The sequence below is a fragment of the Propithecus coquereli genome, unplaced genomic scaffold, assembly GCF_000956105.1.
Source record: "Propithecus coquereli isolate 6110/MARCELLA unplaced genomic scaffold, Pcoq_1.0 Scaffold301, whole genome shotgun sequence".
In the NCBI taxonomy this organism is placed as follows: Eukaryota; Metazoa; Chordata; class Mammalia; order Primates; family Indriidae; genus Propithecus; species Propithecus coquereli.
The window spans coordinates 3,112,020-3,139,864 of NW_012148631.1; the positions used below are offsets into that span (position 1 = coordinate 3,112,020).

The 27,845-nt window shown below is 45.2% G+C and overlaps 1 protein-coding gene across 2 annotated transcripts in view; it reads right to left on the minus strand.

Moving 5' to 3' along the window:
- Positions 1–16,453: 16,453 nt before the first annotated feature.
- The window catches only part of FBXW11 (F-box and WD repeat domain containing 11), a 125,825-nt gene continuing 114,433 nt past the window's right edge, over positions 16,454–27,845 (minus strand). For both annotated transcript variants that reach the window (XM_012649732.1, XM_012649731.1), the window contains 4 exons: positions 27,223–27,333; positions 26,163–26,241; positions 24,917–25,103; positions 16,454–18,849 (listed from right to left, as the gene is read on the minus strand). In XM_012649732.1, coding sequence (XP_012505186.1) covers positions 24,942–25,103; positions 26,163–26,241; positions 27,223–27,333 — 352 coding nt within the window. In that variant the 3' untranslated portion in view covers positions 16,454–18,849; positions 24,917–24,941. The remainder of the gene's footprint in view (positions 18,850–24,916; positions 25,104–26,162; positions 26,242–27,222; positions 27,334–27,845) is intronic.

The window sequence follows — 27,845 nt, forward strand, 5'->3', positions numbered from 1 at the left end:
TAATTAAGATTATCTTGATAAATGTTATCGAAAGATTCATTTGATAAACACCAGAACAGCCCTTTTTTGCTTTTTCCAAACACTTTATCTATGATCTCACTGCCTCCCAGGTGGTGGTCTCATTTTGCACATGAGAAAACGAAAGCTTAAAGAGGTCATTGGCTTTCCAAGGTCATTTGCTAGTGGTAGAATCAAAGTACGAGAGGCCAGTCTGTCTGGTGCTGGGCCCTGACCTCTCCCCGCTGCCCGGGTAGGGGGCGCAGAGGTGATGCTTAAGGTGGTGTGGATGATGGCAGGGACCGCAGGCCCCCTCTTTGAGGGGGCTCTTCTCTGTGACGCGCCCTGCCCACCCCCCCATGTCCCACCCACCCCTGTCCTTTGCTCCAGCTACACACACCTCGTCATTTAAGCCTGGACACTTAGACAGGCTGTGCCCCGCTGCCTCACATGCGTGCCCTGCTGCTGAGTCAGCCTTCACACCTTCACGGTTCCCCAGAGATGCCTGTGCTGCCTTTCCCTGCAATCTCAGGGCACAGCCCTGACCTCCACAGGTGACCACCCCCCGCGCCGGCCAGGAGCATTGCCTGTTCGCCCCCATATCCTCAGCGCGCAGCGGTGGTCCAGAGCCCAGCAGGGCCTTGCTGCCCCCAGAGAGAGATGGCAGCCTGTCTCCCACGTGGAGGGACTGTTTGGGAGAATATTTTTTTCTTAGAGATTGGGAGAAAGGACAATTAACTGAGGCAATGCAACTTCGAGCCTAGCCAAGGAAAGGAGGCCTGGGCAGAGGCCGCAGGGGAGGGCTGGGGGCTGGACAAAGGCTGCCCTGGTCCCAGGCCCCCGGAAGGGGTGGGCAGCCTGTGCGCAGACCTCCCCTCCACAGAGAAACAAGGCTCGGGCTTCACCTCCCGTCTTTGAGCCAACAGGAGAGGAGCCGACCCCTGAGCAGCCCCTGTGCAACCTCCTTACTCAACCAGGGGGAAAGGCCTATTTCACTGCCAAAGAGAAGGCCTAGCTAGCTTTCGATAGAGAAATAATGACATCCAGTGGACACACGTGTCATCCCCAGACTCGGGCCTCCTAGAGCTGAGCCAACAGGAGCCATGGAAAGCTGAGTCTGAATCTTGATTTTGCCTCTTAGCTGTGTGACCTTGGGTAAATCACTTCCCCTCGCCGGGGCTCTGTTTCCTCCACTGAAACAGAGTCTGAAAGTGCTTTTTATGAACCCACTATCAGAAGTTGGGTTTCTTGCCAAGATTGGGTTCGAAGCAGAGCTACCTAGGGGAGGGGAGGCAAGCTTGGAAGCAGGCAGGCCTGGGGTCACATGCCCAATTCCTGGCGGAATGACTTGAGCATGTAGCATCTCCCTGAGCACCCGGTTCTGCAGAAAGCGCTCAAGGCTCTTTCCAACCCTGGAGCTTGTGGCCAGTACCTGACGAGAGCCTCTTGAAGGCGCTCGGGCGGCAGTATTCCTGGAATATGGGAAGGCAGAGGCATCTCCACCCTGGGGGTAGAGGGAGGGCTCTGCAGATGGCAGCCTGGGTGTCAGCACCTGAGAAAAACGGTGGGCGGAGAGAGCCTCAAGGCCCCGCATTTCCTGAGCGGGCTCGAGCAGACCTCTGGCCACATCCAGGGGCCGCATCACATCTCACAGGGCTCCGGGCCAGCGCCAGACAGAGGTCAAGGCCACCACGTGGCGGAACACTCACCCAGGCCCGGGGAACAGGAGAGAGGGGGATGCCCCCACCCCCATCCTACACCACCCCCTCTGCCACCCTGAGAGGAAGGAACAGCAAGCCTGAGTGAGGCCCGATTGTAAACCCGAATCAGTGGAGCCTAAATCCCTGAATTCAAGCCGGAAAATGGCTGGATAAGCCATCTAATGCGGGGCACGCGGGGGGAGCCGGGAAATTGAGTTAGCCTGTGTTCTAGACACAAGGTTGCATTTTTGCATGCCTCAGTCCGTGGCTGAGAAATTAATACTCTTGATTTAGGCAAAGCCTCTGGACGTAGTAGGCCCTCAAGAGAGGTCGCCTGCCTTTCTGTTTCCTTTTCTCTCCATGAAATTAGCTCCCAGCTGTGTGTGAGAATGTGCTGAGTCACTCGTCCAGTTCATCTTGATTTCCTGGAAGAAAGAGAGTATCTGTATGGAACCCTGACCCCCGGTGCGGCCCACTCTGGCCACGAGGCGAGTTCTCAGCACTAACAATGACTTGCTTGTGCGCCTTACTCTGCGCTGAGCACCTGGCAGGCAGCGTCTCTGATCCCCCAACAGACCTGCAAGGAAGCATTCTCCCCGCAACTTTATAAACGGGGACACAGGGGCCCTTCAAGGGGGAGTCACGTTCCCCCTAGTAGCGTGGGTAGGAAGTTGAGGCACTGGAGTTTGAGCCTGGCTTCTGGCACCGGCCTCCCGGTAAGGACTCTGGGCTTAGTGGCGCTCGCTGAGCCCCCACTGTGCGCAAGACCTCGTGCCCACACTTCCGGAGCAACGGGAAAAGTTCGTGTTTACTCAACAAAGAATGCATGCCGGGCATCAGGCCCTGCTCTCCGTGCATTCTTCCCTTCATCCCTCACAAAATCCTTGTGAACTACTCTTTCCTCCCATTTTGCAGATAAGGACACTGAGGCTCCCAGAAGTTGACAAGACTTAACTGCGGTGACTCAGCTGCTCAGCAGCAGGGCCAGCACTCAGTCCTAGGTCTACGCAACGTCAGCGTCCCCACTCTTGACCACCGTGCAATTCTAGGTGAGGAAGTCATGCTGTAAAAGAACCCAGGTTGTGCCTTGACAGGTTACAGTGTCCGTACTCTGGACCAGAACAGCTTTAAGGCCTTAACTGTCTTTCAGTTCCTACCATCATCCTCGTCACCACCTCCATGCCTGAGATTTGGCATATTCTTATGTTATACACTATAAAATATTTCATTTCTCTTCCCTTGTCTACCTCGCTCTGGGATTGTGACAAGGGACCCCACCTCTCTAAGCCTCAATGATCCATGCATGAAATGGGGCCTTAAATCCTGTTTGCAAAAGCGTGGGGAGCTGTTGGTTTCACCCCCGCCCTGCTCCTCCCTCAGCACAGCCGCGAAGCGCTCTCCACCCCTACGGCCTGGCCTCCAGCCACCAGCCCTCCTGGCCTGGCTTGTGACGTGGGTCCCTGCAACAGGCCAGAACATCTGCCTGAGAGCACCGTGGAACTCTGTCCCCGAGCCCCAGGTCCTGCCAGCAAAGAGTTTAAACAAACAGAGCAGGGCAGAAACGAAATGGCCCATCGGTTGTAAAGGGTCGCACCTCATGCTCATGCGCTCCGGTTTCATGATAATCCAAGTGATGGTTCTCCTGAGGAGGATTAGGAAGAAAATGCTAGGGGCTCTGAGGGGAGCAAGAAAAAATGGTCGTGTACCCAAGACAAACACTGCCAAGAAAGTGGCCTTTGATGGCCAATAAACCAAAGTTAGTGGGGGGATGGAATCGGAGAACCGAGGAAAGGAAAATTCGGGCTCTTTCCAACTCTTCTAGCGCCTAAATCAGACCTTCACCAGTAGAGGACCTTTCCACTGAATTTGTAGGACGAGATTACAGCACCCCCAAATCCCTGTGGTGAGAAGCTGGTGGGGTACCCTGGCGTGGAGGAAGGGCAGCGCCTCCACAGCCAGGCAGGCAAAGCACAATGAGCACAGGAACACGCAGGACACACCCCATGAGCCACAGCAAATGACACTTGGCCTCAGTGTTGGGAAGGCAATAGGGAGTGGTAGGGACTGCAGTGAGCTGGAGACACACACCCCACCCAAAGGCACACCTGGGACCGAGCTGTCAGCTCCCGTCAATCTGTGCCAGGCAGGAATATGGGCCCCGATGATGTCAATCTTCTGGTTTTTTTCCAGAGAAGCACGAAAGAATGGATTTTGTTTTTCAATGTGCAGGTTATCAATTTTGAAACATTGGCAACTAGTTCAATTTTGAAACACTGTGTGGGCCAATCAAAATATATCTGTAAGCCAGATTTGGCTCACTGGCCACCGGTTTGTAATTTCTGAAGTTTTTGTGCTTTGGTAAAGGCAGTGGGATCTGCCTGGATTCCAAGCCCAGTTCTCCCGTCTGCTCACCGGGTGACCTTGGATAAGTCAGCCAGCTTCCCCGTGCCTCGGTTGCTCCATCTGTGAAATGGGGATAATATAACAGTAGCATCTACTCGATACCATATTTGAGAAAACACAATGGGATTGTGTCGTGGAAATTCCTTGACACCATGTCTATCACATGGCAAGCCCCCTAGCCATGGGAGTTAGAACAGTGGCAGTGGCAAAAAGAGGTGATGAAGAGAACAGACCAAGCAGGCGAAATAGAGCCAGGCCTACAAATGCCGATCAAGCTTTCCCTGTCTTGCCGTGCCAGAATGGCCCTTAAGGGATGTTTGTCACACACTGACATCACATTGACAAGAGAATTTTGAAAAGGTTGGGCGGTGGCCTGAAGGGTAGCCCCCCACTGTCCCTTCATCTCTTTTCAGAATATCAGCAGGGAGACCTTGTGAAACCTTCTGATTGTTGCAGAAAGAAAGGTGGTCAGAGAGGGGGTCCTAGAAGAGGTAAAATGATGCCCCCAGCCTGTGGCTCAGCCACTGCCCAACTGTGTGACTTTAGCCAAGTCATTTCATCTACCTCTGAGACTCCACTTACCCAGCTGTAAAATGGGTTGACTATAGCTGCCTCTCAGGATAGTGATGGAGAGTAGGAAAAATGCAGCGTAGGGTTTGGTACAGAGCTCGTGTTCCACAAACGGGAGCTGCCACTATGGGTTGTTGTTGCTATGGTGACTTTTATTAATGGGACAATAAAGGTACTTGCCTGACCAGCATCCTGTGACTTCTCTTCAAGTAACTGCCCTAGTTTCCTCTAAAGGACCATTCCTCCCCCATTCCCCAGCGAGCGGTTCAGTTGCTGTTGGCTCTACCCCAGGCTCCAGGGACAGGCATGTGAATCAGGCACAGCTAATGAGAGTAGCATAGTCTCCTGGGCCAATGGGAATAAGATCCAGGATTTCCATTCAAACTGTTAGGGAGAAGAAGCTCTCCCTTTTCCACCAGATCTGTTGTAGCGAGCAGTGGGCCGGAGGTGCTGGCAGCTTCCTCACCACCACATGGGAAGAGCCTAAGAAAGGAGTCAATACCAAGGAAATCAGAGCAAAGATTTGGACCAAAAAGTCTCGATTCTTAATAACATTGCTTAAGCACCTGGATCCAGCTGTGCCTGAAGCTAGAATATGTTAGACTATTCAGTTACATGAGCCAAAAAAGAAATTTTTTTTAGATCAATTTGGATAGGGTTTTCTGTAACTTACAACCAAGAAACTCAACAGATACATGAGCCTTAAAGATGAGTTAAGAGAAATGCTCAAAGGGAGAGTTTAAGTAGCTGGCAGGTCTCATTGGCTCTCAGACCATGCTTTGAGCACGATAGCACTATTTTCCTTCTTCCAAGAGTACGATAAAATACTCTACAAGCCTTTCACAGACTTTGGATAAACTCCCCTTAAAGCAGTGGTTCTTAATAGGGGCGGGGAGAAGGGTGTGGATTTTGTTCCCCATAGAACATCTGGCAACAGCCACGTATATTTTTGGTGAGGCCGGGCATGCCGCCAAACATCCTACCAGGTACCCGGCAGGCCCCACAAACAGTGATCCCACCCAAATGTCAGCAGTGCTGAGGTTGAGGAACCCAGGAGAAGTAATATATCATCCCATACGTTACTCCTATCAGCCCTCCATACTTAAAGGCAAAAACCAGGCTGCTTCGTGGAAGTTAAGGGACTTTATATACTTCATGATGTTTTCTTGGTGTACACGATGCTGTAAGTCACACCCAATTCAAAGAAAGAAATTGCCCCAAGTCGTATGCAGATATGCATGACCTGGTCCTGGGCCTGCGGCCACCCTCCTGTGACCATAACAACCACAGCCCATAACTAGTGGACCAACAGGAAGAGCAAGCAACCTCTCTAAAGATGGACAGTCTCATCCAGTAACATATGCATGTCCTCCCACACCCAGCAACAATGGATCAGACACATAAGAAAATTAGATAAATCCTACATATCCAACGAAGGGGAAAGACAGTATTTCCTTTTCTGTCTCGAGTAGAATTTCTCAGTGTGTTGCTCCTCAGAACACTAGTCCTGTGAGATACTCACAGGGGGAAAAAAAAATCATTCCAAGGTCCAATAAGTGTGGGAAACAGGAAAGCCTCTATTACCTCTGTGGATGATAACAACAGGCATTAGTGCGTTAAAGACTCTGGTAAGTTCTGCAGTGAGTAAACCCCTTTCACTTTCTTTAACTCTCTATTTTCCAAACTCACATGATCACAGAATCCTTTTTCACTTATAATAATTAATTAATATTCCATGGAACTATTGTCCCACAGGGCACACATTGGGAAACACTGCAAGGGAACCACAGAGAAAATGAAATTTAAGATATCAATGAGATGTAAAAGCCCATCCAGGGAAACCAGGTGCTGGTGGAAAGAGACCAAGGCACTCTGGCCATAGAACTCTGCCTTAAACTTCTCAGTACTGCGTATCCTAATTTCATTTGAGCATCACTACATGTTTATGGCTACTCCAAAAAAAAGTATCCTGAGGGCTAAGTGCCAGGCATTGCGCTAAATACTGGGATTTAGAGATAAGCCAGACCCAGCGGAGGCTGCGGCCACAGACCCCACATGCAGGCCTGTGACCGTGAGCCCTCCCGGTGCACCTCCCCACTCTGCCAGGGGACGGACAACGGGCCGGGCATTTGGCCCTTGAGTCTTAGAGACCACCAGGTAATTTCCAGAGCATACAATTCCTACCTGGCAGCTTTAATGACTTTGTCAATGCTTGTCAAGAAGCCAGAGTGGGGCCGAGGGGAGCACACCCCTCCCTGGGGAGTACGTGCCCTGATCTGGGAGTGGTGGCGTCGGCCACACCTAAGCGCCCTCCTAAGGGCCAGCGTCCCATCGGGAGGCCCTTGGAGGGGAATGGCCTTAGGCTGTGCTTGAACAAGGGGCGACCACTGATGGGATAAAAGATGCCCCCTCCACACTCAAGAGCAGCCCATCCATTGGCTGGTTGGTGACGTATGAGGAGGCTGGAACGGAAAACCCCGCCCAGGAGCTGCAAGCAGCTGGGCTAGAGACCCACACAGGAGGGGCGTGTACGGCAGACCCAGCCGGACTGGGGTTCAAATCCCACCGTGCTCACCGACTCCCACGTCCCGCCACACACTCTCCTCAGTTTATTTACATCTGTGATCACATTGCTCTCCCCAGAACAAATAAGCCTCTTACCACCTATTAAAGCTATGAATAAGGCTACGTATTAAGCCAGAATGTAGTGATTTAAAATTTAGAATGGACCATTTTCTCGTCTCCTTTTTCCTTGTCACTTCCCATCCCTCTCAATGGTTATTTTTAAGAGCAGACTCAGTTGAATGACCGAGTGTCTGCAACTAGACTTTTCTCTTTCTGCCTTGGCCAGCTTGATGGTTCTCAAGCTCTGTATGGGTGTAAGAATAACTGCCCTGGGTCAGGGCACACGCTCCGCATTTTAAGGGTTTTGCAAGAGTCGTGGACTCCACGTTTTTTCACCTGAAGCGCTCACTTTAGAATCTGCGATCAATGAAAGGGGAGACCCCACTGTACCCTGACAGTTCTGGAGTCCACGAGTTTGTTCATTCAACACATCCGTTGTCATTAGTACCTGTGGTCGGAGCTGGGGACACAGAGAGGACCCAAAGGTGGATCCTGGTGTGGAAGAAATCAAAAGTCCTCCATGAACCCAGGCTGGGCTCACTTCATCTCATTTAAAGCTCAGAGCAGGTCCAGGAGGAAGGACAGATTAGGAGGAAGTGCCCTAACCTCAGTCACCTGGCCAACGCAGAGCTTAGATGAGATTTGAACCCAAACCCCTGTGACCCCCAAAGGCAGACTCTTTTTATCCTTTCTGCCCACAGACCTTCTAGCATGCGCATTAAATGCTAAAATACCAAGAGAAAGTGATAAGGGCTCAAGAGGAGCTCAGGGGCTGGGGGATTTAGCTCCTGCTCTGTGGATCAGGGAGGAGGTGACATTTGAGCTGAGCCTCAAAGAACATGCAAAAGTCGTCATTTCCCACGTGGAAAAGGCAGGCCTGGGGGCAGCAGCAGGGGACACAGGTTTTGTCTGCCCAGCCTCCATTCCACCTTCGTTTTGGACCCCAGGACCCTTTTTGGGATCTGCCTCCCTTCCATTCTCAGTTCCTGTGGTTTGTGTGAAATGGACTCCAAAGCCCTGACCACAGTGATGAGTTCTAAGGGTGGACGCATGATCCAATCTGGGCCAAAGAAACTTAATCTCAAGACTCTTTGGACCCGCTGGGAGGAGAGATTTTGCTCTACCAGATACTCAGAGGACAGGATGTGCTCTTGGGGCTGCTGGCAGTCTCCAGGCTACCATAAGTGAAGAGAGCCTACCTTACACTGAGACCATGAAAGAGGAGAGCAAGACAGAGAGGCAAAGAGACGGAGACCCAAGAGTAGTAGTGATGATGTAGTTTAAGCTCCCAGATCCAGCCATGCCTGAAGCCAGCCCATTCCTAGCAAATATGTGCGATATGAGTCGATAAATGCCCTTCTTTGCAAAAGCCAGTTTGAATTGGGCTTCAAACCCTAGATCAATGGAGTGAGCACAGTAAGGGCTAGAAATATTAGTCTGAGAGGAGTTAGCAGCTGACACTACCCTGGGCATTACTATTCAGCTGGGGATACAGAAATCAAAATTATTTTTCAACCCCTTGGTGATCACAATTTACAGATTGGTTGATTAGAAGGTAGAGCAACAGAATTTTAAGAGCTTTAACAGATCTACTGTGGCTCCAGTTCTCATTTTGATGAGGAAACTGAGGCTCAGAGAGCCAAAGGATGTTGTCCAAAGTGTTGTCAAGAGCTAATAGCCCCGCTGAGAGCAGGATGCTGGGAGGACAGTCCAGGGACAAGTTGACGTGGATGTAGGGAGAGGGGGAGGACCCTGAAATTGGGCTGGGGAGAAGGAAGCAGTGGGGAAGGCACCCAGCATGACACGGGGGCTGGACGGGCATCATGGATCACCACCCTCAGAGTCAGACAGAACAGGTTCAGATCCCTGTGCTCTGTGTTACTAATGGAGACATATTGAAAGCCACTTCCTGTCTATGCCTCAGTGCAACCGTTTATAAAATGTGGGTTTACTTCTTCATTTAATTACAGTTCTTTGAGCTCTGTGATTACCACCCCCCAAAATGGCCTCTGAACAAGACAGACATGGTCCCGGTACTTAGGAAGGTCATATTTCTGGTACAGGAAGTCAGAAGACATGTCATTCGTTTATCATCCGCCTTTCTGTGTCGTAATATAGTCTTCCTGGAGGCAGGGATATTTGTCTGTTTTGTCACTGCCTAGCTCATACCCAGCACATAGTAGGCCTTCAATAAATATGTCTTGAATAAATGCAAGTAAACAAAGTAATGGTAAGTGGGATAAAGCAAACAGAACCCAGGGTGCAAGGGAGTGCAACATGGCTAATTAGATTACCTGCCAGAGAACTCTCCTCTGGGGAGAGGGTATTTGAGCTGAGACTGAGTGATGAGGATGCAGCCATGCAACCAGCTGAGGGAAAAACATACTAGGCAGAGGCAACAGCACATGCAAAGGCCCTGAGGTAGAAATAAAGAATGGAAAGAAAACTCAAGTGGCTGGAGTGAGAGTGACAGAGGGAAGCATGACACAAAATGAGAGGAGGCAGGCAGGGGTGAGGTCACTGCAGACCATAACAAGGAGTTTGAATTTGATTCTAAGCACAATGGCAGGTGCTGGGCAGGGCAGTGACATGGTCTGACTTATGTGATCAAGAGATCGCCCTGCTGACCACGTGGCAGATGGATTTCAGCAGGAAAGGCAATGATATATGTTGCACACAGCATCTGGTACACAGTAGGTGCTCAATGCACAAGGCAGCCGCCACCCCGCCCCCTGATGCCACATCCACACTGGCTTGCCACTCTTTATCCTCCAAGCCCAGGCTCTCTCTGGCTGGCCTCCGTGTGCATCATGGACCTAGTGAAGCCAACAGACGAAGCCTTGGGGAAAATCCTGTCCTCCCTCTCTGGTTACGGGAACAACCCCAGAGCCGCGAGGAGGCACGCGGGTGAGGGCGGAGTGGGGCCTTCTGTTAAATGTTGAGTTGCTCCCAACATACTTTTCAGACATTCGCTTGCCTTGCCAGTCTCCTCCGTAAGAGACATGCTTTCGGATGTGTTTTGAAAAATATTCCATATGCTAATGGAATGTCACCATCTGCCAAAGAAGGCAGAGCTGTTTTTAAAGGAAAAACTATTACAGAAATGAGGTATTCACAGAGGGGCACTAAAGAGCCCAAACGTCGCTGACCTGAGTCTGACCTGGGCCGACTCGTGTTACCAACATGAAAAGGGAGTGAGAAAATCTGAGGCCAATTAACTTTCTCTCTCTCTCCCTCTCTCCCCCTTTCTCTCTCTCTCTTTCTGCCCCCTCTTTCCCCTCCCCTTCTTGGAGACATGATGAAATTTCCTGAAACAAAAACTCGCAGCCCGTTCTATAAAATGCTTTCGCCTTTGGTGGAAAAAGCCCCGATGGTCCCTTTTATCTCTTCATTCCTGAGGCGCAGACCTGGCCCCCGTCTGTTTGTGCAGATGGGCTGCAGGGAACGTTCCCTAGGACGAGCCAGGCAAGGGCCCGAGTGGAGAAGCTATCCGGGCGCCTGTGTGTTGTTGCTGCCAGACCCTGGCCACAGGGACAAGCGTGAGGCGGGAGTAGGTGTCCTGCGGGGTGATCAGTGGACAGGCATTTTTCCCCCGGGGGTTCCGGGAAGCTTGGAGGCAAGTGTTTGCAAAAGAGCATTTTCCAAGTTCTGGGAGCATCCGCCAAGCCCGCAAAGACAGCTGGTTATCACGCTGCTGCCTTTCCAGCCCCTTCCGCCCACCTCTGTCACAGGCCTGTCCTGCCCCTAAATGCCGATGTTCCTCCAGACTCTTCCTTTGGAAGCCACCACTTGCATCTCTCTTCTAGGCAGCCTGGGTCGGCCCCACGTGGACCTCTCTGGGGTACCTCCAACGCCCAACCCAAGCGCTTCACCCTTCCATCCCCTGAACCAACCCCCATTCCCTGCTCTGGGACACAGGACGCCCCTGCAGCTGGCTGCCCACTCCAGGCGATGCCCGCCTCAAGGCCTCTGAGTCCCTGTCCCCTCAGCCTGGAACATCTTGTCCTGGCTCATCCCATGGCTGGCTCCTTCCTATGGTTGAGGTCTCGGATCAAATGTCCCTCGGGCCACTCCAACCCACTACCCAGTGTAATCTCCCCACAGCTCTTCTCGCATCTGGATGTATCGTGTTAATTCACGTGTCTGTGGGCACTGTGGCAATCACTCCGTATTGTCTACTTCTTCTGGAATGTACGCTTCCTGAGAGCAGAGACCTTGTGTGTTGTGTCCATTATGACCCCACTTAGTGGTGCACGGGAGACACGCTCTAAATACAGGCGCCATCGTCAGCCCCTCCGCCTCCCTCCACAACAAGTCCCATGGTTTCTACCTCCTTAGGACCCCTCAAAACCACCCTGTCTCTCCTTCTCTGTGTTCTGCCTTATTCCAGACCTCAGTATCTCTCTTGAACCTTGACACTGGCCTTCTAACTGGTCACCTTAAAACTGGCCGGTGGCTTCCCCGACCCCCAGGATGGAGCCCCCACTGCTCAGCATAGCCCACAGCGCTGGCCACAGTTGGGCCCCCGCACCCATCCTGCCCAGCTCCTTGCACTCCGCCACACCTGTGCATTGTCAAAGGCACAACACGCACATTTATTAGTGGCCAAAGAACACATACCGGGAACATCAGCGTGGAAGCAATGAGAGATGGGCACAGGCTCTGTTAGCTCAGAGGCGCTGCCCAGTCTGATCCTGGCTCCTCAGGGGGACTCTGCTGGCATCATAAGTGCCCACCGAGCGTGGAGAGGGAGACGCCAGGGCAGGGTGCTAAGACGCCAGCTGCGGCCGCCAAGATGGCTGGAACCAAAGCTAAGCCCAACTGCTCGCTAACAAGACAGATCTGAGCCTCAGTTTCCTCAACCATAAAACGGTAATATAAACCATGCAGGGTTATTGTGAGGGTGAGAGTAGCCATAGAGCCCTTACCAGCGGCCTGGCACTCACTAAACGAACGGCAGCTGTCTCTATCCTTGCTGTACTTGCTGTGAACCACCCTCCTCCCTGCATCACCCACCACCTACACACACACTGAGGCATGGAATTCTCCCCTGTCCACTTGAGAGACAATGCAATTAACTGATAGTGGTATGTTGCGATCTCATTCTCTTCCCAGAAACACTCCCTGGGGATATTATAGGTTGACTGCCTTTCAAGCTGAATAATTCGTAATAACAAAATTAACAATGTAACTCGGTGTAAACACTGTTCACTGGTCCATCTCCCTCTTCCACCCACCAAACAGCCCAGTCCCTGGTTACAAACTCAAGTTCTCACTGGGACCAGTTCTCAGCAGGGACCATCAGCTCTCGTATTTCCCTCCAAGAGGCCCAGGCCGGCTTCGGACTCGCCGGAGCACATTTAACGTGGTCTCATCGCATGGCGTCCTAAACTCCACTAACCCCTGGACCTTTCTCTGATCTGAGCACTCTGTTCCACCTGTTTATGCCACAGGTGAAGCTACCAGGCACTGTGCTAGGCACTCTGGAGTATGTCATTTAGTCCTCACTGTAATCTTAAAATACTGTCTCGGGTTCAGGGCAATGAAAACCCTTGCCCATGGCCTGCTGCCAGTCGGGCCCCAAAGTTCATGCTCTTTCCTCTCTGCCATCTGGTAGACAAGTGGCCCCGTGGCACAGTGTCAAGGGTGTTCTAAGAGCATCCCTCCCAACCCGCAGAGCTGGCGGGATTTGGAACTACAAACAACAGCCTGGAAGAAATGGAAGTCGGTTGGATCCGACGATGGTGGTGAAGGGTGGACAGAGCTCAGGTTGTACACGTCGAGATCTCACTAGAACACCAGGTTTCAGCTGTCCCTAAGGCATGTCCCCACTACTGAGTAAGTCCTTAGCTGTGTAACTTCCAGGTTCTCCCAGGCCAGCACAGCAGTAACTTGCATACTCTGAGCAATAAAATCACACTAGAGACAGGGTGAGTAGATGACAACAAAGTCGAGAGCAGTGGAACAATCCCGTTTACAGGGTTCTACTGTCCAGGTTGCCTGGCAGGCCCTGAGAAGTTATTATGGTCTGCACTACAATCCTTCCACATGGCTACATCTAACAATACAATGTTTACAACACTGAACTAGAATTTCAGTGCATTTAGTATGTGGGGTCCACCATTCTATCTTTGGGGAGGTAAACACCTTTAGATGAGGCCGGGTGCGGTGGCTCACGCCTGTAATCCTAGCTCTCTGGGAGGCCGAGGCGGGCGGATTGTTTGAGCTCAGGAGTTCAAGACCAGCCTGAGCAAGAGCGAGACCCCGTCTCTACTAAAAATAGAAAGAAATTAATTGGACAACTAAAAATACATAGAAAAAATTAGCCAGGCATGGTGGCACATGCCTGTAGTCCCAGCTACTCGGGAGGCTGAGGCATAAGGATTGCTTGAGCCCAGGAGTTTGAGGTTGCTGTGAGCTAGACTGACGCCATGGCACTCACTCTAGCCCGGGCAACAGAGTGAGACTCTGTCTCAATAAAAAAAAAAAAAACACCTTTAGATGGCCACTTAGTCATCCCACAGATTTTTACTGAGTGCCTACCAGGTGTTAGACCCAGGTTTGTGCAATGAACCAGCAGGAGCCCAGAGATCTTCTTGGAGCTTCAGAGACAAGCTCCCAGTGTCTTCCCCAGCTGGAGACCAAGCTGACCTCAGAACTCAATCCCAGGACAAAAGCAGCAACAGGTCTGAACACTGGCAATGTAATGTCAGAAACAGCTGCCACCTCTTGCTCCTTCTTCCTCTGTCTTTTCAAACAGCTCCCCTTTTTGGTCATTTTTCATCAACAAACACGTAGTAAGTGACTACTGTGCACTGGTCACTTTGCCGCAGGGTGTTTCACTTAATTTGTGCCTTTCCTATGGAACCTCTTCAGTTCTTCAAACTTGGACACGCTTCAACAGGTCACTAATAAAAATGCTTAAAATCACATTAGTTCAGAGATGGCAAACTGGTGCTCCAGAGATATACTTTTTTAAAAAAATTAGTTGCCAATTTTTTTTTTTTTTTTTTTTAGACAGAGTCTCACTCTGTTGCCCGGGCTAGAGTGAGTGCCATGGCATCAGCCTAGCTCACAGCAACCTCAAACTCCTGGGCTCAAGCGATCCGCCTGCCTCAGCCCCCCAAGTAGCTGGGACTACAGACATGCGCCACCATGCCCGGCTAATTTTTTCTATATATTTTTAGTTGTCCGATTAATTTCTTTCTATTTTTAGTAGAGACGGGGTCTCGCTCTTGCTCAGGCTGATTTCGAACTCCTGAGCTCAAACGATCCGCCCCCCTCGGCCTCCCAGAGTGCTAGGATTACAGGCGTGAGCCACCGCGCCCGGCCAGTTGCCAACATTTATAAATTGGGTCGCTACATTATCTAGATTTCTGGATTTTCTTGAAAATTTAGACTTGGCATCACTGGGTCTGCATTCTTGCAAGGTGATAGATTGTCCAGAGCTGGGGCATGTATTCTCCAGGAGTTGAGCTGATAAAACCTCCACTTTTATACACAGGCAAGCAAAGATCCAAAAGGGGGTATTAACATGCAGCTAATTAGTAACAGGATCATCAGCCAGATGGCCCAATCTCTTTTCTCCTTGTTAACTGGAAAACAAATAGGCTGGAATGGTAAAGCACCACTCTAGTCTCTGATTATCCAAGGAGTTCTACAAGATCTCTTTTGGAATCTCCTTGATTACGGGATGCATTCATAGCTTTAAATTTCTTGCAGTAACACCTCACCTACTATTTACTGAGCACCAGCTATGTGAGGGGAGGAGACAGGGCTGGAAAGGTTAAGAGCCAATCCAACACCTGAGCTCCTGTTCTTCCCACGACGCAACAATGCCTGGGTTCAATCTCTGCTGTTCGTAATGATTAAACCGACCAAATCGCTGACAATAGTTTATTATGTTTAGCAAAGGCAGGGATAGAAAAATCTGTGAAAAAGGATAGTCACTACAGGAAAAGCCAAGAAACAAACTAAAACTCCACCCTGAAGGAACTGGCTAAATAAATTATGCTTTAGCTTTATAAGCAAATACTATGCAGCCATTAACGAGAATGAGGTAGAATTACAAAAACTGACATGGGATGATCTCCTAAATACTAGATGAAAAAGCAAGTTGGAGTAAAGCAGGTATAGCATGCTACCACTAACATTCGAGAAAGGGGGTGTGTGCATACGTGTGTGTGTTTGCGTGTGGGTGCATATGAGTGTGTGTGGGCATATGTGGGTGTGCACGGGTGTGTTTGGGCTTTTTGGTGTGTGTGTATACACACACACACACACATACACATATACATTCTTCTGTACACAGAGGATATCTGTTGGATGATATGCAAGAAACTGGTTAACAGTTTCTGGGGGACTGGAGGGTCAAGGGAGAGGCAGAGGGAGAATTACATTTTATTCTGTTTTTGTGGCTTGTAAATTTTAACCATATGTTTTCGTCCAAAAAGTCCACATCACCAATTTGGTTGACTAATGGGCCGTATCTAGGTAACCAGAAGGCTCAGCTACTACTCAGAAAGACTTCTGAGTAGAATCGTGAAGATGCTATTCTCTCTGCGTTAGTACTCAACCCATGATAAAGCCGTGATGAGCTAAATGATTCCACTCCCAATGCCCAGATGCTATAGTGAAGAGGGCTGCAAAACTGCACCTCTCGTACCTCCACCCCCTTCTTCAAGAAGGGTGGGATCCACTCACACCTGGAAGCCACTTTTGACATTTAAGAGGCCATTTTCATATTTTTATAGTAACTTGGGAAGCAGTGATGTGTGGGAAGCAAATTTGCTGGAGAAGAGTTCTCAACTTGCCCCCAGCTCCTGAGGTTAAAGTTAGCTTTCAGCAAAAGCCCCAAGACAGGGAATTATATCATCGTTTACGAAGTTCTCATAGGCCAAAAACAGTTTGCTTTCAACCTCTTACAGAAGACTTTTTAAATCTATAAACTTTAATTGAATATCACTGAATGCCTAACAACACGTAACAGTTTTTTCGAAAAATTTCTTAACAGAACATCAGAGTATTGCAACACTTTATTAAGAGTATTGGCTTTGAATTAGTAGCTGAAGTAACAATTGCATGAAGCCAGATTAGGTGTACTGCATAATATTCATACTTGATTTATTGACATTACTTAGCAATTTATTGGACAAAGGTCAAACTTTTTGTTTTTTATTAAGCACATTCCACAGTACAAAGCTGTCATGAATAATATCTGTACAATTTAACAGTTTCAATAGCTGTTCAGACACAAATTTATTTCAAACAGATAATTGGCAAACATAATTAATTACAAGTTAGAATTAGACTATCCCAGTGCTTTAAAACATTAATATAGCAGTAATTTACAGTTGCTCAATTATGGTTAGCAAAATAAAGTCCAGAGTACGGCTGGGAATTACTATTATAATCCCAGAAAGTCAGAATTCCTTGGGTGCCAAAGTCCCCTGCTATAATTTAGTAGGCACAATTCAAAGGTTGTGTGCATATTCAAAGGCCATGATCTCCCAAGGAACAAGAGGAACTTCTATATTAAACATGCAAAACAACAACAAAAAATCCATTCATTCAGAAGAATTACTTCCTCCCCCCGCCCCTCCCCCGGGCCTCCCTAACCAGTTTGATGTGGAGGCTGTAAGACGAAGAGTGGCCAAGTTCAGTCGCGTCCACGACCACTGTCAAGCTTACAACACCCACCTTATGAATGGAGGCTTATCTTCACACTTTGAGACTCGCTCTCCCAAAAACAGAAATTAATTTAGTAATGTGGGAGGGAAGAACGTATTTTTTTAAAAAGAACTGAAAAGCAAAGCCAACTCAACAAACAAATCACATACACACACATTGATCCCCACACCGTTCTCAACGCCAAGGACAAATCAGAGCCCAGGGACTTTCCCTTTAGTAGTAGAGTGCGCTTCCACGGGAAGAGGTTTCACTGACAGGAGGTTGTTTCTATTGGTCCTTTAAAGTGTTATTGACATTCTTTGATCTTTGGAAACAATGGCGAGGGGCAAATCAAAACTAATGTGGACCGAGGGAAAAAGGGTGCCAACCCGATGCCAACGTCCTTTCCATGCACGGTCAGTGCACCAGTGCCATTCACACACGGGGGCTACGGAGCACTGGGGAGCTTTGAGGACCTGCCAGGGCCACAGCAGTGGGTGGGGACACCAGAGATGACCGGGGTGGGATGACTGGGCTTGAGGCTTCGCACCACTTAGGGGTGCCTCCCCTCAACATGGGCCTCCGAACCAGCCTGACCTGCTCTGCAGGCTCCAACATACAAGCAGGCCCTGCTACCACCCTGGCAAGGCCAAAATGCATGAATTCTAGAGCCCGGAAACTCAGTCAGTGGGGCCTTCTTGTTCTTCCCTTCCCAGGGCTACAAATGCACAGAATAATGATTTTGACGTGAAGCCAAATGATTACTATGGGAGGTGACCACTAGTGCTCAGGAGTACTTATGAAGAAAAGAACAACAACAACAAAAATTTTTAAGGTACTTCTCTATTGTATGTACTGCACAACAAATAAAACATTTTGTGTTAAATTTTAGAAATTACATTTTAATACAAGATTCCCATTAAAAACACACACACTGCACACACACAATGACAATGACAAAATAAAAACACCGTATGAATACTGCAGGAAGGGTTCTAGGTCATCCACATCAACCCTGGTATCAGGTTCTTGAGCCCAGCCCATGGCTAAGTGCGAACACACTCTGTATTAGTGTCTCAGGCACAGGGGGCCCCGACTCCAGCAACCTTGAGGTTAAACTGTTATGTACATTATATCTACATGCGGATACAGTGTTTTAAATTAGGAGGCAAGCACACGTATAAAGGTGTTACTCTACCAAATATCAAGAGATGGCTGGGGGACAGAGGACAGTTAATAAATGAAAAAAGCTATATTACCTGTTGGGAGATAATATAACTGGCTTATAGTTCTTTAAATTAAAAGAAATCGGTACAGAAAGAAAGTATAATCCAAAAAATATTACTAAAACGATCCAGAGAGATGTTTCCATTGTCCCACATGTTCCTAATACGACAAGTCAGAAGTAATAATGACTTGGACGGTCAGAAGGAGAACGCTAACTTCTGAAAAGGAAGGCCCTGGACATTCTGGGTAGGTGTTTGGCACCCAAAAGTTCACTGAAGAATGCTGTTTCTTAACATCAGACCAAAGTGCAAAGCAATATAAATTAGAGGCCAAGTCTTCTCTTGCCGGTCGATTTACTTCTGTAAAACAGACTGTATGTTCCTTTTATATGAACAATTTACATTTGAAGCATTAGATTTTTTTCACTGATGAGGGGAGGAAATGGGCTTCTTTCTGTTCTACTTGAAGTCGGTGAAGCTAAGGTATCCTTCTCAAAGTAGAGCCGGAATCAGAGGTGAGAAATGTCGGTACTTGAAGAGTTAGGCTGCTTTGCATCTACCCAGCGTCTAGAACCAATTCCAGCTTCGTAACTCAGCTGTGAATGAACTCCCTTAGGCATCTGGTAGCCATGTAGCCAGTAGTTCAAGACTAGAAAACCCTGGAAAAACAAAAACAAAGGGGTATGAATGGATATTCTGGTTAGACAAAGATATATACACCACACCCCATCGCCTTTCACACATACACATATGGACTGTGAACAGATTACTACTTCTCAAATATTTAGCATTAAAAATAGAAGCTGCAAGTTGTTTTGAGTGTACTATATACCAGGCATCATATTTATTTAAAACTCTCAACAACCCTATGAGGTAGAAACTACTGTGATACCTACCTCACAAACAAGAGAACTAAGGGTCAGAAAGGTTAAGTGTTTACTTCCGAGAGTCAGCCATTAAGTGGCGGGGGTTCAAAAAGACGCCTGACCCTATAAGCCGTCATCTTTCAGTGCTGCTGCTAAAAGTATGTATATAACAAAATATGCTTAATATTCGATTTTATATTTAGCACAATCTTTCATGACATGCAGAACCTACAGGGGGCTGTCTCATCCTAAAGAGAAGAGCCCTCATCTATTTCTGTGAAACAAAAATATGCAAAATTATCCCTTCTACATAGAATGCTCCTAATCAGAAATTACTTCTTTTTCAAATAAATCATTTGTAAAAGGACAACATAGTATAGGGGAAAAGACCACTGAATGTTCCACATTTTTTTTACCATGGCCTTGAGTCGGAAACACATTTTAATCACAATTTCTACATTTATCTGTATATGTAAATATGTCACACACATACACACACCTAAAACAGAATATTCACGAGAATACTCACCATTACTATGTATAATGCAGGTTGAAATTTTCTATTCTAAACCAAAACAAAGTCAAAACCCACTCTAATTTTGTCACAGTTACTGATGGGTCACCACAACCTTCTCCAAGCACTACAGTAAACCATTGGCCAAGAAAGTCTAAAGTCACCTTAGGTCTAAAATTCTATGCCCCACACCCCACCCCCCCCCAAAAAAAAAAAAAAAATTTTAAAACTTGTATACTTTTTTTAAGGCAAGTTTCCCAAAAGGATGTCAATTTTCATAAAGATCAAGAATTCTAATAAGCCTTCTCGATGAATTCAAGAAAGATTAAATTTCATTTACCACTTATTTCCCATTGAGGATATTTAGGAGTACCTGAATTATTTTGAAAGTATTAACACCCAGAGATGAGAAGTGGGCACCCTCAAATGATGCTGGTGGGAGTATAAACTAACTTAACTCTTCTGGAGGGCAACATGACCCTATGTATCAGAGTCTTTAAACGTGGTACCTTTTAACCCAGACACTCCAGACATTTCCAGAATCCTATCCAAAGGTAATAAAGGGTTGGGCAAAGATTAAGCTTAAAGAATGATCATAGCATTGTTCTTTGTAATAGCTAAAAGCTGGGGGGTGGGAAACATAAATATCCACCACCAGGACACATCCAAACAATTGAATGATGATGAGGACTGATAATTTAGACAAATACTGACATTACTGACATGCAACAATTTCATAATAAAGAGGAAAAAAAGCATTTAAAAAATGTATGCTTATAAACCATAATTTCAGAAAGCCTGAAAGGATATATACAAAGAAGTTAACAGTGGTGAACCATGAATAGGAGTTTATTTTCTTCTTTTGGCTTACCTCCTTTTTTAAATTTCCTCATAATGATTTTACATTGTTTTGAAATAAGAAAAGAATAAATTTTCAGCTACTATATATACATACAGCTCTTAGGAGTTAGTAATTTTTTTAAAAAATGACTCGGCAAATAAATCTATTGCTACATTTCCTGACACAGAGATACTCTTACCTGATATTTTAAGGGAGACTATTTTACTGCAAGGTTAAATCATCATTAGGGTAATGTTTCTTATTATGCATAAATCTCATAGTATCACATGGCAATAATTTTTTTAATGTTACAATAAATGAAAAGAATTTGGAAAAGAGCAATAAAATCTATAAAGTTAACTGCCAAGGTTGTCAAAAGTAATTCACTTTGAAGAGACAAACACATTTGGGGTTTCATTCCTTGTGCTGGGATACAGGGAACCACTACCTTAAAAAACAGGTAAGATTTTTCCACTGACTTATAATTGTGGATTATAACAAGGCAGTTGTTCTTAGGTTCTCAAAAGGGGCTGCGAGGAGGGCCTGGACGAAGGAACACAAGTTTCCTTTCTACCACAGCCCAAGAGAAACAGCACTGATGACCACTGCTTCATCTCTCAACCAAAGGAATCTTGTTTCAGGGCATTTTTAGGTAATAATAAATAGAAGTTGTTGATTCATCTATTAAAAGTGCCAGAAAAAAAAACCGTAATATGAATGTCTTGGATTTTACCATGTGCCTATTTAAACAGACTGTAATGACACAAACACATACCAAAAATACAAAAGAAGTATACTTAAATTGTTCTAAGATACACCTATTCCCTGAGTTTATTCATTCCAGAAGTCCAGCTACAGTTACAGTTGTTCGTGTTCTTTTTTATGTGCTTCTCTTATGTGGAAAACAAAAGCAGGGGCAAGATGCAGCTAAAGCAGTGCATAGAGGAAAATGTATAGCTTTAGAAGTTCCCATTAAGAAAAGAAAGAGTTAAGAATGGAATAAATTTAACAAAAGATGTGTAAGACTTCTACATGAAAAATTACAGAATACTGCTTAAGAAAAACTAAAGAAGACCTAAATGAGAGAGATATACTATGTTTATAGACTGGAAGACTCGACATTTGTTAAGATGAAATTCTCCCCAAAATGATCTTGATTCAATGCAGTCCTAACCATAATCCTAGTAACCTAACCATCTTCTTAGAACTTGACAATCTAATTAAAAAATGAATATGAAAATCTAAAGGACCTAGAATTGTCAAAACAATTTTTAAAAAGAAAAAGTTAGAACATTTATTATAAAGATAGTGTGGTATCAGTAAAAAACAGCCACATAAATCATGGAATTGAATAGACTCCAGAAGTAGATCTACATATAAGTGATCAATTAATTTTTTGACAAAGGTGCTAAAGCAATTCAAGGGCAAGAGGAAGGTCTTTTAATCAAATGTGCTGGGACAACAAAATAGCTGTATAAAAAAGAAGAACATTGGCATTCTTACCTTACACCATACGTAAAAATTAACTCTAAATGAATCAAAGATCTAAACGTAAAAGCTAAAAATATAAAACTTCTAAAACTACAACTGGTCCAAATACAGTAGTTACCAGCCACATGTGGCTGTTTAAATTTAAGCTTAAATAAAATATAATTAAATACAATTCAAAATTCAGGTCCAAAATGGCACTGGCTACATTTTAAGAGCTCAATAGCCACGTGTGGCTAGAGACTACTACAGTGGACAGATAGTGGACAGTGCAGCTCTAGAAAGTACAAACTAATCTAGTGACAGAAAGCAGGTCGGTGTTGCCAAGGCTGGGGTAGGAGCAGACTCTGATTACAAAAGGACACAAGAGAACTTTTGGAGTGACAGAAATGTTCTTTTCTTGATTGTAAAGGTGGTTACAAGTATATACATTTTAAAACTTTATACTTTAAGAATATACTTTAAAAATTTATCAAACAGTACAATCTATCTTACACAAATCATCCCTCAATAAAATTCATTAAAAAACAACAACAACAGGGGCACAGCAAAGGTGAAGGGGGCAGGGCAGAGGAGATAAACAGATCTAGGTACCTCTCTGTGTAGGGAATATACCTACTATCTGTCTATGCCAGTTAAGATCACTTTTTCCATTTTTTACTTATTATCATATTTGCTGAAGGCAACTGCATGAATACACTGTAGTTTCACACACATTTATTGCCTTATGGGCAAATTCTTGTGTGGCCTAGGACAAAGAACACAAATACATTACGTTGGCCCTGGGTGCCACCCTACCCAACAAACGAGTGTTTGTAATACTCTGGGCACTGAACCAGACACGGGGGCTCCATGATAAAGAAGCTCCTCAGCCTCGTGAGGGAGACAGGCCCACAGACCGTTTCAATACAAATAATAAACTAGGCCAGGGGAAGTAAAGGGGTGGGCGTAGGGAGTCCACACAGCCCTAATAACAAAGGCAAGGGGAGGGCAGTGGTAGAGGTTTGCACTACTGAAGTGTGATTAAGGAAATTAAACACATTTCAGTCTAGCTGAAGCAATGGATTTGGGGCAGGGAGAGGCAGAGCTAAAATTACCCCAGTTGGTAGCAGGATGGAGAGCAGGCTAGGGAGGGAAAGGGAAAGATGGGGGGTGGAGAGCCAGTTTTCACTTGGGTCCGTTCCTCCTTCCCTGTATTTTCCTTAGGCAGTTTGGGTCAGGCAGGGGTCTGTTGGAGCAATCATTCAAGAGATCCCTGCCTTCATCCTCTGTCCTATAATGTCTATTTTAAGACTCCATTCACTAAATATAATAATTCTGCCATGTGGATTTTTCAACTGACTTACGAAGAATTTATCCAGAGAGGAAGCAGCAGGGGAAAAGGTTACTATCCCAAGAGACAACCTGAACACACTCAAGACCAGCAACAGCAAACAGGTAAGCGGCTTACAGGTCACTCCTGCTTGCTTCCCAAACCCATGGCGGACACTGCCAACCCCAACCAGTCCTTTGGGGTCCACAGAGTCCTCCCAAAGGCAGCACTCCCACCACTCACTACTGACCAAACTGAGCTGTCATGAAGAAAACACTTATTTGCCATTCCTGATGCAGACCCTTGGTTTACCACTAATAGACAGCGCAGGGCCAAGACCTGAGGTCAGCAAACTTTTTCTTAAAGGGCCATATGGCAAATATTTCAGATGTTACAGGCCGTAAGTCTCTGTCTCAACCACTCAACTCTGACACAAAAGCACAAAAACAGCCACAGACAATACGTAAATGAATAAGCAAGGCTGTGTTCCAACGAAACTTTATTTAAAGACACTGGAATTTAACTTTCATATTATTTTTACATGTCATAATAAAACTATTCTTCTTTTAATTTTTTTAAAGCATTTTAAAATGTTAAAACTATTCTTAGCCTGTGGTGATGGGGGGGGGGGGATCAAGCAGTGGGTCAACTTTGGCCCCTGGCTACAGTTTGTTCATCCCTGGGTAAGATAAACTTCCTGGAAGAGATCTAAATACTGGATCTTAGAATCTTGATGAAGGAGTATCTGAAAAGATGGTAGTTTGGTGAGCAGGTACCAGGTATTCCCTCTCACCCCATCAAAAATTTCCCAGTTCTATACATTGACTTTCTTTACACTTTTAACATTCAATGAACAGGAAAATATATAATCATTAAAAGCCACTAATAATTAATGCTTTTAAATAAATATGAATTTATTAATAACAATAGTCTTTATACACATATGTTCATAGTAGTACAAATAGATGCAAGCAGATTTATTCAATCTACAAAGTTAAATGTGCATAAAATTCACTGGTCCACAGCAAAATGCTCAGAGTTGTCCACACTGTTTTATATGGTCATCAATTCCTAGGATACAGCCAAGTAAGGCTTCTCATCTTCCAAACTGGACATCCTTGGTCATCAAAACAGTCCATCATCAATGGTTATAATGGCTCTAAGTCTTCCTGTAACCAAAGCAAAGGACTTTGCTTTTCAGGGTACCTACTGTTTTTGATGGATTAAGAATGGGTTTTAGGGGCTCTCTCAACAGATAGTCCTCTTTGACTCATCCTTAAGGGAATGGTGGTGGTGGGAGGTAGAGGGATTTTGTTGATAACGATTTAAAAAAATAATAAAAAAAATAAAATATAGAACTGAAGGACAGGAAAGAAAAAGGAGATTCTTATACCTCAAAATAAAATTCAAGGGACTTTACTGGTGTTAAATTGATATGACCTGGAAAACTATTTAGGAAAATAGTTTTTAAAAATAGGAACCATAGTCATCACCTGTCGGTATGAAAACCTACACCCTATGCAGGATTCCAATTTAGATCTTGTTTTGACATGACTATAAAGATCTAGCCTTATAATAAAACTGTTCAAAAATTCACACATGTATCAGAGACCTTGGTTTACATCACCAAGGAACCCAAATCACAAAACTTCCCCCAGGGAAAAGTGAATTCAATCAGCAAAATGAGAAGTAGAAGGGGACTCACCTGAAACGGGTAAAAGTGCAGACTGTTATCTGGAGATGTAAGTGTATGTTCTGGAAGGAGAACGGGTCTCATTCTGGGCACTGGGAGGCACATTTAAGAAATCCCAAATCAAAATAGTGTCATCATGGGAACTGCTGATGATCTGAAACTCATCAAACTGTAGCCGAAACACACGTCCAGAATGTTCCTATGAAATATAACAGCTTAATGAAGAAAATGAGATCTTTACAATCCCTTGTATTTCACAACGAAGAATTTAGCACAAGCTGAAAATGCAGCTGCTTATCCAAGCTTCCTAGATAATTTTCCAGAATTTACTGAGCTTTGTCCTTAACCCTAAGAACAAATACTTTTCTTTTCTTTCTAGGCCCTTTTCTTCTATTAAACTTTGTATCCTAGATCCTGGCCCATTTATATGTCAAAGAAGATCAACTCACAAAGGACCTTAGAAAGGTAAATAAACAATATTTAATATCTATTCTTGATACACTGTAAAATCTAGAACTGGAAGGATAGGTTCTTTTTTATTTAACACAACCAAGAATACCTATCTTAAACCACAACCAACATCAAAATTCATGGTGAAACATTAGAGCATTTCCATTAAAATCAAGAAGAAAACAAGAATAGCCCTAACTACGGTCCTACATGTTCTAGTAAAGCAAGAAGTAAAGAAATAAAAATAAAAAGTAAACTACTGAAAATAAGACAAATCTATCAGTATTTTCAAATGACTATCTCCTCAAAAATATAACAGAACCAACCAGACTATTAGAAATAATGAGCTTGGTAAAGTTGCTAAAACAAAATTAACATATAAAAATAAAGTATTCCTATATGCCAAAGCTATAATCCATAAAATATAGATTGAGGAGAAATTCCACCTTAGTCATATAAAAATGTGGTACGTTATCAAAATATAACACAACCACAGATAGCCATGTTAAAAAATCTCCCAAACCTACAGGAAGAAAACACTGCATGCTCTGTGAGGAGACCAGCCCACTTACAAATGAGGAAGCCTGCGTTCATATCTTAAGGTGTATTATTACTCCCTCAAGAAAGAGCTCACAGTAATGTAAATGTCAAATATTCTCTGATTTTGGCTAAACAAAATTAACAGTGAATTTCTCTGTAAGGCATGTCATGAGATACAAGCTTTCCTGAGATACACTGAGACAGGGCTATCTGCAGATTGTCATCCTCCAGCATAGGGAACCAAGTCCCAATTCAAGAGATCACCTACCACCAATGTGCGCAGACATAATGTGCTTGCTGGGGCTCGAGGGTCTAGAGCAGCTTGCAAGTCCCAAACTTTAATTTTCCTAGAAAGGAAAATGAGATTTGTGATTAGTGAAAAAGTTAGCATTTTATATATTGCCAAGCATTTCCTTGACAAAAAGGAGTGCATTTGAACTGCCTATTATAAAAGCTAATGCTTTTGTTTTTACAAATTATTCGAACCAATTACACTTGATTTTGAAAAAAAAAAAATAAGAACCTACACATTCTCAGAATTGCTGAAATTTTGAAAAAATATTATTTTAAAAGAGACAAGAAAACAACTTCAGGTTGTCTAAATTCAATTCCTAACTTGATAATTTATGTCACCAAACTCATTAATCAGGGGGCTCTCTAGAGCTGAGTAGGTGCTGCTGACAGCTCTGTGTGAAATTCCAAGGATACCTTTCTCCAAATTAAGCCAGTGCTGAAAGTTAGTAATAGGAGTATAAACAGACCAACTAATCCATTTGTGAAGTATATATAAGGTCACTTTGAAAGGTTTACAATTGCCATTTGCTCACTTTAAAAGTTGTGAGGTGTTTTAAAGAGGATTTGTTCAATTTACAAAAAGGGGAAAAGAAATTTATTATTGAACTCTCTCTCTCTCTTACTTACCTACCACCTTCCCTCCCTCCCTCCCCCCGCTCCCCCCCTCTCTCTCACACACACACACACACACACACACACACACACACACAGCCTGGCTTAATTTAGGGCTAGGGCAAAGAATCGAATCATGCCCCCCCAGCCTAAGCTACTCCCAGAGTTTACAATGATGTTTAAAAGCATAAGTTTAGGAACCACATGGCTCTGCTTCTGTGTGACTTGGGGCAAGATTTAGTTCATCTTTCTGGGCCTGTAGGTTCTCACCTGACTGACTGGAATAATAGTATCTAACATCTACCATTACATAAAAAGTACCCAGCACATGACCTGGCACATACAGAACTGCTTAATGTACAGCACTTCCTCTTCTTCTTGATACAGCTGTAACAGTGCATGTGAAAATCTGAAACACATACCCATCATAGGCCCCACTGACAATCCTCTTGTTATCAAACCGGATGCATCGGACCAATTCTTCATGTCCCTCTAGGACTCTTAAACAGGCACCACATTCGATATCCCAGAGCCTTGAATGAAAAACAGACCTCTATGAAACAATTTCCCACACAATTCACACTATCCTCAAGCTCTTCATATCCGTCCCATACACATGAGGTTTTTCACTGTCCTTGAGTTCTTTATTTCTATCTCACTTCCAGTCCACACTACACATATAAAACTACGTGTGAACATTTATACCATTTGTGTTTCTAGGCACTTAGGAGGAAGCCTTACTTCTCATTGTATTTCCTTATATACGGTTTGAAACTGTTTTTAATCATGTTCACGTGTTAGTATTTAAATAAAATCAACAAACAAGAAGCTTCAATTGTATTTAGTTCCTAGGCATTCTCCTGATATCTCAGTGGATGAAACCACGTAGCCAAATGGTTCAGGAAGGATTTTTCTGGGGAGACAAGGATTGCAGGCAGTAAAGGAGAAAAAGCATGTATGGAGTAAGGAGGGTGGGGAGACACTACGTACAGCCAAGGGATTAAGCTTCCACCCCAGGCACCTCTAGCCTGGAGTCCATGAGGCC